This window comes from Grampus griseus (genome assembly GCF_964374135.1).
Source record: "Grampus griseus genome assembly, chromosome: 11".
Taxonomy (NCBI): Eukaryota; Metazoa; Chordata; class Mammalia; order Artiodactyla; family Delphinidae; genus Grampus; species Grampus griseus.
Window position 1 is genome coordinate 35760265 of NC_139005.1, and position 13099 is coordinate 35773363.

The 13099-nt window shown below is 35.9% G+C and overlaps 1 protein-coding gene across 1 annotated transcript in view; it reads right to left on the reverse strand.

The window, feature by feature from the left end:
• Positions 1-13099, reverse strand: part of NELL2 (neural EGFL like 2) — a 378381-nt gene that overhangs the window by 220154 nt on the left and 145128 nt on the right. The window contains exons 12-13 of the mRNA XM_082665093.1: positions 11502-11604; positions 4698-4826 (exon numbers count right to left, since the gene is read on the reverse strand). Coding sequence (XP_082521219.1) covers positions 4698-4826; positions 11502-11604 — 232 coding nt within the window. The remainder of the gene's footprint in view (positions 1-4697; positions 4827-11501; positions 11605-13099) is intronic.

The following is a 13099-nucleotide window of genomic DNA, read 5'->3' on the forward strand; positions in this document are numbered from 1 at the left end:
TCATGCAGCTCAATATCAAAAAAACAAACAACCCAATCCAAAAATGGGCAGAAGACCTAAATGGACATTTCTCCAAAGATGATATACAGATTGCCAACAAACACATGGAAGAATGCTCAACATCATTAATCATTCGAGAAATGTAAATCAAAACTACAATGAGATATCATCTCACAGCGGTCAGAATGGCCATCATCAAAAAATCCACAAACAATAAATGCTGGAGAGGGTGTGGAGAAAAAGGAACCCTCTTGCACTGTTGGTGGGAATGTAAATTGATACAGCCAGTATGAAGAACAATATGGAGGTTCCATAAAAAACTAAAAATAGAACCACCATACGACTGAGCAATCTCACTACTGGGCATATACTCTGAGAAAACCATAATTCAAAAACAGTCATGTACGACAATGTTCACTGCAGCTCTATTCACAATAGCCAGGACATGGAAGCAACTTAAGTGTCCATCAACAGATAAATGGGTAAAGAAGATGTGGCACATATATACAATGGAATATTATTCAGCCATAAAAGGAAACGAAGTTGAGTTATTTGTAGTAAGGTGGATGGACTTAGAGTGTGTCATACAGAGTGATGTAAGTCAGAAAGAGAATAACAAATACCGCATGCTAACACATATATATGGAATCTAAAGAAAAAAAATGGTCATGAAGAACCTAGGGGCGAGACAGGTATAAAGACACAGACCTACTAGAGAATGGACTTGAGGATATGGGGAGGAGCAAGGGTAAGCTGGGACAAAGTGAGAGAGTGGCATGGACATATATACACTACCAAACGTAAAATAAATAGCTAGTGCGAAGCAGCTGCATAGCACAGGGAGATCAGTTCGGTGCTTTGTGACCACCAAGAGGGGTGGGATAGGAAGGGTGGGAGGGAGGGAGATGCAAGAGGGAAGAGATATGGGGACATATGTATATGTATAACTGATTCACTTTGTTATAAAGCAGAAACTAACACACCATTGTAAAGCAATTATACTCCAATAAAAATGTTAAAAAAAAAAAAAAAGAAAAGAGAAAGCCCAGAATTAAAACCAAGCTTATGTGGTCAATTAATCTATGAAAAGGGAGGCAAGAACATACAAAGGGGAAGGATAGCCTCTTCAATACATGGTGTTGGGAAAACTGGACAGCTACGTGCAAAAGAATCAAACTGACTACTTTCTCACACCATATAAAAATAAACTCAAAATGGATTAAAGATTTAAATGTAATACCTGAAATCATAAAACTCCTAAAAGAAAACATAGGCAGTACACTCTTTGACATCAGTCTTTGAAATAATTTTTTGGATCTGTCTTCTTAGGCAAGAGAAAGAAAAGCAAAAACATACAAATGGGACTGCATCAAACTAAAAAGCTTTTGCAGAGCAAAGGAAACTATCAACAAAACAAAAGGCAGCCTACTTAATGGGAGAAGATATTTTCAAATGATATATCCAATGAGAGGTTAATATCCAAAATATACAAAGAACTTATAATGACATCAAGAAAACTAACAACCTGATTAAGAAATGGGCAAAGGATCTGAAGACATTTTTCTAAAGAAGACATACATATGACCAAGACGCACATGAAAAGACGTTCAACATCACTAGTCATCAGTGAAATGCAAATCAAAACTACAATGAAATGTCACCTCACACCTGTTAGAATGGCTATCATCAAAAAGAACACAAATAACGTGTCGGCAAGGGTGTGGATAAAAGGGAACGCTCGTGCACTGTTGGTGGGAATCTAAATTGATAGTCACTATGGACGACAGTATGGAGGCTTCTCAATAAATTAAAACTAGAACTACCATAAGATCCATCAATTCCCCTTCTGGGTATTTTTCCAAAGAAAACAAAAACACTAAAACAAATGAACAAATATAACGAAAGAGAAACAGACTCACATAAACAGAGAACAAACTGGTGGGTGCCAGAGGGGAAGGGGGTTGGTGGATTAGTGAACTAGGTAAGGGATATTTAGAGGTACAAACCTCCAGTTATAAAATAAATGTCTTGGGATGTAACATAAAGCATAGGTAATATAGCCAATAATACCATAATAACTTTATACTGTGACAGATGGTAACCAGACTTATCATGCTGATCATTTTGTAATGTATCCAAATATCAAATTACTACGTTGTACATCTGAAACTAATATAATATGTAAGTCAATCATATTTCAATAAAACATTCTTAGCAACAATAAAACAAAATGAAAAAGAAAATCAAATTTGATCAGAATACTGCAGAATCTGTTAACATGAATAACAAAAGATACACTAGAAGTACTCATGTATAAAAAATTCAAGATCCCATAATAAACCAACAAGTTTTTCCATTATTTTAACTTCTGAAGATTACTTCCTTAAATGAAAAATAAACAACATGAAGAAATTTACAAACCATTTTCCAGTATGATCCGTTCAGAACAGAAAACAGCTGCCAATCTGCACTACAGATAAATGTGTAGATAAAAACAGAGACCTAGTCTTTACAACTACATCAATTTTCAACAGGTCGTATTGATAAATAATCTAAATTTCTGGCCTCTTGCCTTGAACTCTTTCCTGTCTCAATAAATGGCAACATCATCCAAGTGCTGCTCAAAATCAGAACCTTGACTCCCATTTATCACTCTTTAATTCTCCTCTACGGTAAATTATCTGCAAGCATTGTTGCCTCTACTTCCAAAACATACGTAAACATGCTCCTTCTCTTCATCTCTCTTACCACTCTCTCAATTCAGGCCATCAACAGCTTTGCTTAGGCTTCTGCAATAGCCTTCCAACTGGTCTTCCTGTGTACACTTCTGTTCTTCTGACCACATCCAACCCCCGAGTTCATCTAACACCTTGCAGCCACAGCTATCTTTTTTGATACAAGTCTGTACATATCACTCCCCTACTAGATGAATCTAAAATACTTAACAGTCTCCCTACATTACCTGGCCCCTACCTAACTCTCCAATTGCATCTTAACTGACTCATCTGCTGCATCACGTTATCCTTCTTTCTGTTTCTAGAATATCCAAGCTAGTTACCACTTAGGGTCTATCTACTTGCTATTCCTTCTAATTGGAATGCTCTGTTGCAGATCTTTCCGTGTTACTTCCTTATCATCAAGTCTCAATTCAACTGTCAATCCCCTCCCAACCCCAAACCCAGAGGCTTTCCTTGACCATCTCATCTAAATTAATCCCCAATCAATTTCTATCACATCATCCTGTTTAACTTTCTTCCTATTATTTATTACTACCTTAAATTACCTTCTCTACTTCTAAGTTACCCACTTATTCTCTGTCTTCTCCCTTGAATGTTAGCTCCTGAGCACTGGAACCTTATCAGTCGTATTCACCATTTACTACCCAGTGCCTAGAAAAGTGCTTGGTACACAGTAGGTGCTCACTAAATATTTATTACAAGAGTGAATATACTTAACAACAACAAAAAGAAGCAGCTCAAAATATGAATAATTATCTTAAGGTTCAAAAAGAAGTATTGTATGAATTTATATCATGTGATTTCATGTTACACACATTAACAATATCAGTGGAACTTATTACATATTAGAGATCCCAAATATTAATGAAAAATACATTATTTTACTAAGTTACTTTAAATTCATTTCTAATATAAAACCTTTCAAAATGAGGAATTTTAAATCTACTTATGAATGGGGAAGGGAAGCTATATGTCTTTCTTTTGGCAAAAATAGAATGGTCTCTTTAGGACTAAATCAGAAGCATTTAAAGGAATACGCTGAGAAAAAAAAAAGGTCAATTTAAAAAATGAATACCAATTTTTAAGGCAGAGAAAATCTACTGAAACCTGAGGGAAACAAAAGACATTGGTTTCCCAAGGGCCAGTAAATCATCATGTAGCTAAACACGATCTCTAAGGACTCTTGACATCTGGAAATGGTAAGTCCAAAGCTGTCCAAGTGCCCAGATACCACCATATCAGTGTTCGTACTTGCAAGACCCACTAGCTAGTCACACAGTTAATGAGAATGACTCAAATGTGTGCCTTGGGGGGGAAATTATAAATTACTACATCTCTTGGATTTCTAGGGTCTTCCCGAACAGTCAAAGCCACAGAATTTGTGAATGCCAGGGGCCCCATCACTGTATTTGGACTGTTTCAATGAGACAATAAACTACCTGGGATATTAGTTAAGATTTTTAAAATAACTAGGAAACTATTTTCTCCACTGGAGTTATTTAGTAAATACCACAGAGCATGAATACAACCACTGAGATTACAGACAGTAGCAAACAAAAATGGTGCTGGGCACTTTATGTTCCTGTTAATTGACTGTCTTTGTTATACAACATTGTCGGAAAAAATCTGACTACAATTCTAACTGCAAGCCACAGTAATCATGTCAATGTGTGAACTACCTGAATATCTAATTATGAAAAAAAGAAGGCAATTTCACAGTGGAAGCACTGTCCTAATTCAAGAAACCCAGCCATATTAACTGATTAGTCTGACATGTAGCAGATAGCTGAAAAACTTTAATTTGAAAGATAATTATTTTTACCTGATTAATACGCTTCAGATTAAATTCACTGCTTTTAATGGGCCCATCAACTTGACGACCTGGGAAATTAATAAATTTTGCATGCAGTAATCCTAGGAAATTTATACAGCCAAGCTACATATCATTACAAGGATTACCTTCACAGTAGGCATTGTCCTCTCGAAGAGCCCTAAAACCATCTCGACAGCTACAAACGGCCCTGTCATTCAGATTTCTGCAGACAGAATTCTCCATGCAGTTATGCCTTTCAGAACAAAAGTCATAACCTACAAGAAAAAAGAAACTTATTAGGGTAAATAAAATCATAACAAAGCAAATAAACTTTGTCTCCTTAAAATCTTTCTTTAATTTAGAAGCTATATTTCTCTAAACGATTAAGTTGATATCTTCATCCAATGTTTATAGGACCATATGCTATGTGTACTAAAAAGTTTTTGAGTGTGTTTAACTCAATTAATTCCTTCTTGAAGTTAACTCAATTAATTCCTTCTTGAAGTCTCCTCTATTTCTGACTTTATAAATGCTATCTCTAGTCCCTAATATTCCAATTACAGTCCTCCAAATATTGGAAACACAGATTCTTGGGAGTACAAAATGAAGATTTACAATATAGAAGACAACACAGTGAGGAAGGAAAGTGATCTGAGAATTACTGATTGAACACTGTCAATAACTATGAGTAATACAGACCAAGCCAGATGAGATGTGCACATTATGTATTTAAGAAATGAAACAGACAACTTGGCATCCTTAAAAAAACCCACAAAACTCTAAACGTATAAAAAAAATCACATCACTTTAATCTAATTTTCTCAGGAAATCTGCAAGACAAAGTATGTCCACTCAAAAGAAAAAGAAAGTTTTTATGAATTATAAAGATTTCACAGATTCCAGAGTCTTTATGTAGAGGAAAGAAAAATGGAACATTTCATAAACAGTGACACCAATCATGTGTAATTTCTCAAATCTCTTTTTCCTGTGTGAATCCCTGTTCAAAGATCATCTAAGATGCTGAAATAAAAAGCTGTAACACTGGAATCCATATTTAATGGAAATTATATGATTATACATCATTCAAACAATTTTCAAATTGCTTGATGCATAAATTTTCTGTCTAGTTTTACATTGTCTAATGAATTATTTTTTCACCATGTATAAAAGAAAAGAGGTCCAGAAGAATACATTTCATGTAGCTCAGAATAAACTCATCTGCTTACATGCAAGAAAAGACTTTTACTTGAGCAAATCATGAAGATGTAAGTTCTACACTCATCTTACTTGTTATCAAATTACCATACAGTGCTGTGATTCAGTGAAAGGGTGAACTAAGCTATACCACAACCAAAAGGTATACTCTCGTTCAGCACAATGGTTGATGTCCATTCCAATTGGTTTGTGCCCATAATGACTATGTTGAATATTGACCCAGAGTTAAAACAAATCTCCCGTGAAATGCAACTACAATGTATAGTAAAATAGTGTTTGTACAATTTAATAAGCCTTAGGAAGGCTGAGGCTCTCAAAATACAGTGATGCATTTAAAAAGGATAGGAAAAATCAAAAGAATTAGTGATTTCTACAGAAATAAAATAAAATAGAACAGAGTGTACAAAGATTGGAAAAATACATAGTCAATAACAGCACTGAAATCACTTGACAACTTTTCTTGACAAGATTCTTCACAATCTAAATTCTCATGATTAAGGCTGAAAATTTAGAAGCAAAAGGTTCACTCTTAAGGAAAGGAAAAGTTAAACATGTTTTCTCCTTGGGTCTTTTTATTTCCTTCCTTAAGTAGCTAAATTGAGACCATATTTCTTAAAATGTATTCCAGTGTCTTACAATGCCTGATGAGGGATAATTTCAGCTCAAAAGTCATCCTCATTCTCTATACCAATAGCTCAGCACATCATCAACCTAAAATGAAAATGTTCCACAAAATCACTTTATATTTATTCTAAATTAAAACAATGTTACTAAAAAAAACTGGCCCACTCGTTAAGATACACAGAGAATTAAGGGACCATGTTTTAACAGCGCTAAATCTGTAGAAGTTTACCTGTAATGCTTCAAACAACTTTTAGAGAGCAGTGACTAAGAACAGGAACTGTTCCTGACGCACTTTTACTTTTCTTTCGTAAGTTTATATTTTTCAAAACTATCTTTCAACACTTCATTTTGATGCATTTTCTCTTCTCCTATTTTTCAGACTCTGTTCAATCCATGCTGTCACTGTCTATGCCATAAGCCTCCTCTATTACAATCCATTTCCCGTCTGTATAAGTAATGGTAAGACCCCCTCATCTCAGCATCAAATATCATGCACACGCTCACCATGCAGTGTTTAATTGCTGCAAGAATTTTCTAACTATAAGATAACAGTATGATTCTACTTTTCATTGTTTTAGGTTCAGTTATGGAGTACTTCACTTTTCATCAGATGAGTTTTTTAAGTTAACCTGGAGACTTGAAAACTGAAAATTTTGTCAAATACTAATTTACTCTAAACAATGTCAGATAGCTATTTTGATTTAGTCTCTCAAGAAATAAGTTGATTGAATCTATTGGTTGTTTTACTGCTTAGATTCAAAAATGCCAAGGTTAAAATGTTAACTACTGATGGTTAGAAAATTCAGACTCAGTTAAAGAGGCTTGTTTCCAATCTATAGGGAAAAACTTCAAAAAAAATCAGAGTATGGGTTGGCAATAAACCATAGTCCTACCACCATTATAGCCACATTCCTACTCATCTGTGCTTGGTTTTTGGAGTTGAAAGACATGGATTTACATCTGATCTCTACCACTTACTGGCTATGTAAATTACTAGCTGTTTAAGTTAATTAACCTTTCTAGACCTTCAGCTTTTCTCACCTGTAAAATTAGGATAATGTCTACCTTGCAAAAGGTTCAAATGAGATCATCTATGTAAAAGTGTAATAGTATAGCATTTGTTAATAATTAAAGCAGTTAGAGTATTACTAATAAGCCATAAGCCAAATGTGTTGAGATACCTATCATAGGAGGAAATTCAAATATTTGCTATAAATGGATAGATTAATGATCTAATACAATCAGGTCTTTCTTTTATTTCCTCCTTTGGGTTTTAACCTCAAGGATACCAAGTTTTCTATTCCTTTTAAGCTTTCCAAATTTACATGAGATTCTTTCATTAAGTGTACTAGATCTTTCTATAAAATATTAATAAGCATTTTTCTATGAATGAGGATACAAAAGGGTAAGGAAGGATCAGATACAAAAGATTATGCATAAGAACAATATAAATAAATGTTATTCATAATAACCAGGAGAAAGAGAATGCAATAGTTTTGAGGTGAATATTTGTTGGTTTTGCCTTACAGGTGTCTATTCCTCCTTTTTGTGGGAAAAAAACACAACAAAACAAAAACCTAGTCATACCTGGGATGAACTCTTCACCTCTACTGTTAGCCTAGGTGCTTACAGGAAAATGGACTACACTGCCCACTGGTTAAGGCCACACCAGTCAAAGCATCCCACTGGTATGGACATAGTAATTTCTTCAGGTCTGAGCAAATGATGCAGTTCAGGTTAACGCAGATAATTGAAACTCAATTCTGGGACCTTTGTTCAACTCACGAGGATATTGAACTTTCTCTTCCACCTACTTGAGTATCATAATAACGTGAGCATAAGAATGTCAGGGAACACACAGAGTCTGAAAATAAGGCCACCTCAGAGGAGACAAACAGAAAGATGCATCTAAGCAAAGGGGCGAGATTTGAGATCTGAGTCAAGCCACTCACTGGGGCCATGTATTCCACTGTTTGCTTAAATCAGTTGCATTGGGTATTCTATCAATTGTACCTGAAAGAATATTAACTCATATCAGTATCGTCTGCAAGATGATGGATAATCCTGATTTTTCCCAAAAGGTAGTTCACGTGCATGGATGAACATTTAAAAAAACAGTACTGATAGCAATGGAATTATTTAAATGTGTATAAAAAAATACATGAATCTAACAAATAATCCCATTATTTCATGGATACTACTGCTTAGGAATAAAAGTAAATTTTCACAAAATGAGGTGACTAACAGTAGACATTAAAACATTAACTAAATAATGTTATTTGTGGTACACAGATAACAAGAATCATGAAGATGTAATTGAATGATGTGGGAAACTATGAATTGTCCAGAAGTTGGGTGCAAACAATTTACACCCACTCAGCCTTATGCACACGGTGCCTCTATCACTTCTAATTGTAAGGCACGACAAAGTCAATGCTAAATTAAAGTTGGGCTTCCAGTGAATAGGACTTGATGGTCTGTAAGCAGAGAAAGGGGCGGCCAAGGGAGGAGAAGAAGAATGGGTCGGGCTGAGATATGAAAACATATAGTTTCACGTTATTTCTGTACCTTTCTAAGTCAGAGTCCTCGCTGTATCATGAAGTCTCTGTTGTGTTGTAATTTGTCATAAGCTTCCTTGAAAGAGCTCTCAAATATGAAAAAAGTGAAAAGAACATTCCTGCTCCACTGTTCCTGAGCTGCTACAATGGAAGACAGCAGGGTACCTAGAAAACAGCCCTGGCTGGATTTGACTTGGTGCCTAGAAGTTTGGAGCCTTATTTCGGTGCACAGCTTGGTTTCCAACCACCGGCAGAGCCTCCAGTGGAAAGGTCAACAATTTAATCTCATGCTCTGCCCTCAGGGAATATTTACTAACTGTTGTTGAACAACTTAGTTTTTCAGATGTGAACATGGCATCTTTAGCACTAGGCAGACAGGCCTGGAAACTGGAGGCCAACCTTACTACAAATGAATTTGTCACAATAGGTGTGTAGGAGTTGATTCAAACTTTAAGCCTTCAAAACTTGACGTTTTTTAGTTTAAAAGTCAGAGAATACCAGGAGGACTCATTTGTTTATTCTATTTATTTGAAGTCAGAAATGGAAGTAACCTTTATTTTAAACGGTGCTAAATGTTTCAAGAAAGGCCAACTTGTCCAATTTCAGTTCCAGTTCTAAACCAGAGGTTCTCAATCCAGGCTGAGTAAAATAATTTATTGAAGAGTGTTTTTTAAGGTGATACCAAGGCTCCATCCCATATATCTGAAATCTGGCTCTGAAACACTTATTCAGGAATTAGGAAAAGGTCTTTGAGCTTCTGCCTTAGCGAAGGCAACTCCATATTGGAAGCCCCAGTTACATTTTGAGAAAAACCTATGACCTAGGCCTGACTAAGCTATAATATGATTAAATGCTTAAAGAATAACCTTCTACATGCTTGAGAAATTCCAGGAACTACAGGACATTTCAAGCCTGCAGCTACAGACAACTGCTCTCCCTACACAATCAAGGTGACTCGGACCAGACCACTGCACCACCAATTTCAAGGCAATTATCGAAGCAGACTGTGCTGCTCCACACATAGCCCCCTACTGCACACCTCTGAAACTTTTCCTTTACAAACTCTTGTCCCCTAACTGGCAACTCGGAGATGGTTTTGGGGACACTAGTCCATCTTCCCAGGTTGCCGGCTTCCTGAATAATACATCTTTCTTTTTCCACCAAACCTTGTCTCCAGAACATTGACTTTTGAGCAATGAGAAGCCAAACCTGAGTTTGGTTCTGGCTCTGGCCGGTCACATATCAATGATATCAGGATCTCAGGTGGAGGGGGTGTAGGTCACGGTATATTTTGCCATTGTATTGATATTTTGAGCGGGCTGTGTAAACATATTAATTTTTAAAACTATAGGCAATTTAAATGTAACCAGTTTTGTAGCTAGCTTTTCCATTCTTAATTTGCTCTTGGTAATGTATTAAGGCTCTTTAAAAAGAAATGGATGCAATCAGGCCGTGTTAATTGAATGGATGGAAGAAGCAGCTAAAAAGAAAAGGAAAAAACTGTACCACCCTCCTAAAAATGGGAGAGAGGGATCTTATGTTTCCTTTTTAATAGATGAGATTAAAAGGAAACAAAATAGTATATGTTTTATAAAGTTTCTTTTTCTTACTTTTTTCCATTTAAGTTTTATTTTGCACCAATAAAGGCTATTATTAAAACAAGTGCTAGTAGCTCATTTAAGGCACTGTTATACAGTACCAACTACATGAGTTATGAGTCTCAGCTACATCCCAGGTGTCATACTAGGTATTAAGAATATAGAGATGAATATAAAGACCCAGCCTGTTACATTTTGCACCTCAAGGTGCAAAATCCAATGAAGGAGACAGATTCACAAACACATAATTTCAGGATAACACAAAAAGGCACATATAATTTCATGATTGGTAGGGAACATAAAAATTCCATATAATTAATCCTTTAGTTTAATACTTAAATCTATAACAAAATACCAAGTTTAAGAATCTTTAGTGATGGGCAACTCACTGCCTCCTGGGCAGCCCACTGCATTTCTGAATACCTCAAGTTTTACTGTTTTCTTATACTGAACTAAAAATCTAAGTTCCTTCTACTTATTGGTCATAGGCTTATCATCATAGAGGCAACACAGAATAAGCAATGCATGTCTGATGGCCTCTCTCTTCTTGGTAGTGTAGAAGCCTATCAGTGAAGGAGAGTGGAATTGTGAAGAGAGGGATTTGAACAACATGGGAATCATGCTCAGACAATTATAAAAACAGACTGAAGAGAAAAGAAAGGAAATCGCACCCCACCCCCAGCAAAAAAAAGAAACAGTAAAATAACTCAGCACTGTTGTGTAAATGTTTTCAACAATGCCATGCTGACTCAGGACAAGTACACAGAGAGAAGTATAGAAACCCAGAGCTTGAGACAGGTACAATACACCCTGCAGAAATGCATGGGAGCATCTCGATTTTAATTCGATAGTCTTTGGAAATAACTTGATTATAAAAAGTTCTATTTCCTGTCAGTTGAAGTAGCCTCTTAGAATGACTCATGCACATAAATTTTATTTTACAGACAAGGCTTACCTTTACAAACTTTGCAACAGCTATGAGACAAGGTAATCTGATGAGACTCTGGACAATCCAGAGCTGGACAGCCTGAACTCTCAACCAGCTTCATGGTCTGGTCCTGTCAGACAACAGAAAATAAAAGCTTCAAACCTCTTAATTAGGAATAACTCAGAAGTTTCCAGATCCGACATCCAAGAAATTTCTTCGAACATGAGAGAAAAATTTTCACCCTGCGAACCTCTGCACAGGTCACACACTCACTTGCAAAATAACATTAAATGACAACTGGAAAGCCTTTCAAATGGACAAGCAGCTCTGGGAATGGAAGCATGCCACACTGCAGCCATGCCTTCAATTTCCAAACATCAGGGTAATCCTGAAAGATTCTGTTAGTTTACAACATATTTGCACATCCAGATGACAATTGTGTCAAAGATACAGCTTGAATTCTATCAACAGCTCACTTTGGAAAAAACAATAAATAAAACCCGGGCTTTTTAAACATTCTCATTTCAAAGTTTCCTAAACTGTTATAGATTATCCCAAGTGAGTGTGATGAGGAACATTGGGGATCTCTCACAAAACTATAAGGAAAATGAGGGCAGGATTTATGTCTCTTGAGCATGAATGTCTTGCATTTTTTCTGGCATATAATAAGCAATCGAAAACTTTTCCTGAATGAATGAATAAATCAATGTAAAACGATTATAGTTCTAGCCACAGAAGCAGATAAAACCCTTCTCAAAGAGAAACCAAAATACAGAACAGAATACTTTTCTGATAAATGTAACAGCACTGCCCTTGAAGCCAACATTTTGCTTCTATACTGTCAACCTCCAGTCTCTTTAAGAGCGAGGGTCATTAACTGTTATACTATGCTTACCAATACATAAGTAATAAAATAACCGTTGGAACTTGAAGGCTTCTGTTTTAATACTGCTCAATAGCTTAGCTTTTTAGATATCATTTCTATAAGCACTGCTTTTATTGAAGAAATCGTAATTTCAATATCTCCCTCTTCCTGGCTTATCAATGGAAAGGACCTTCTCCAAGTCACCATAATGGCAGGAAAAAAAAAGAAAGAAAGTGTCAGAAGACATGTATACAGTGGAGTCAAACGCTATTCTCTCTTTGGTTTGACGGTAATATCCATTCTGATAATCTTATTTTCAGGACCACCGTGTTTTTCTGTGTTACTATGAAACTCACAGACCCCCCAGGACACATTTTCAAGGCCACAAAACTGACAATAAAGGAACAAAGGAGGACTAGAATTGACAGCCCAGAAAATGGAAGCCTGAGAGAGATGACAATTATGTAAAATAGCTCAGGGGCCTGAAGGGAGAAAAAACAATGGGAGTCCTTAATGTCAAGAATTTAGTGAAGAATACAAAAGCTTATGAAATTCTGGTAGAGCTGTGCTGTAGAATCCACAGCCACTAGCTACAAGATTCTGACAACTTTGTATGATAAAATAATGTAAAATATTTCATTAAGAATTTTATATTGATTACATTAGAAATGATAATAGTTTGGATATATGGGGTTGAATACAGAAAATTTAGCCCAAATAAAAATCACATGTGTGGCTTGCATCATATTTCTACTGGACA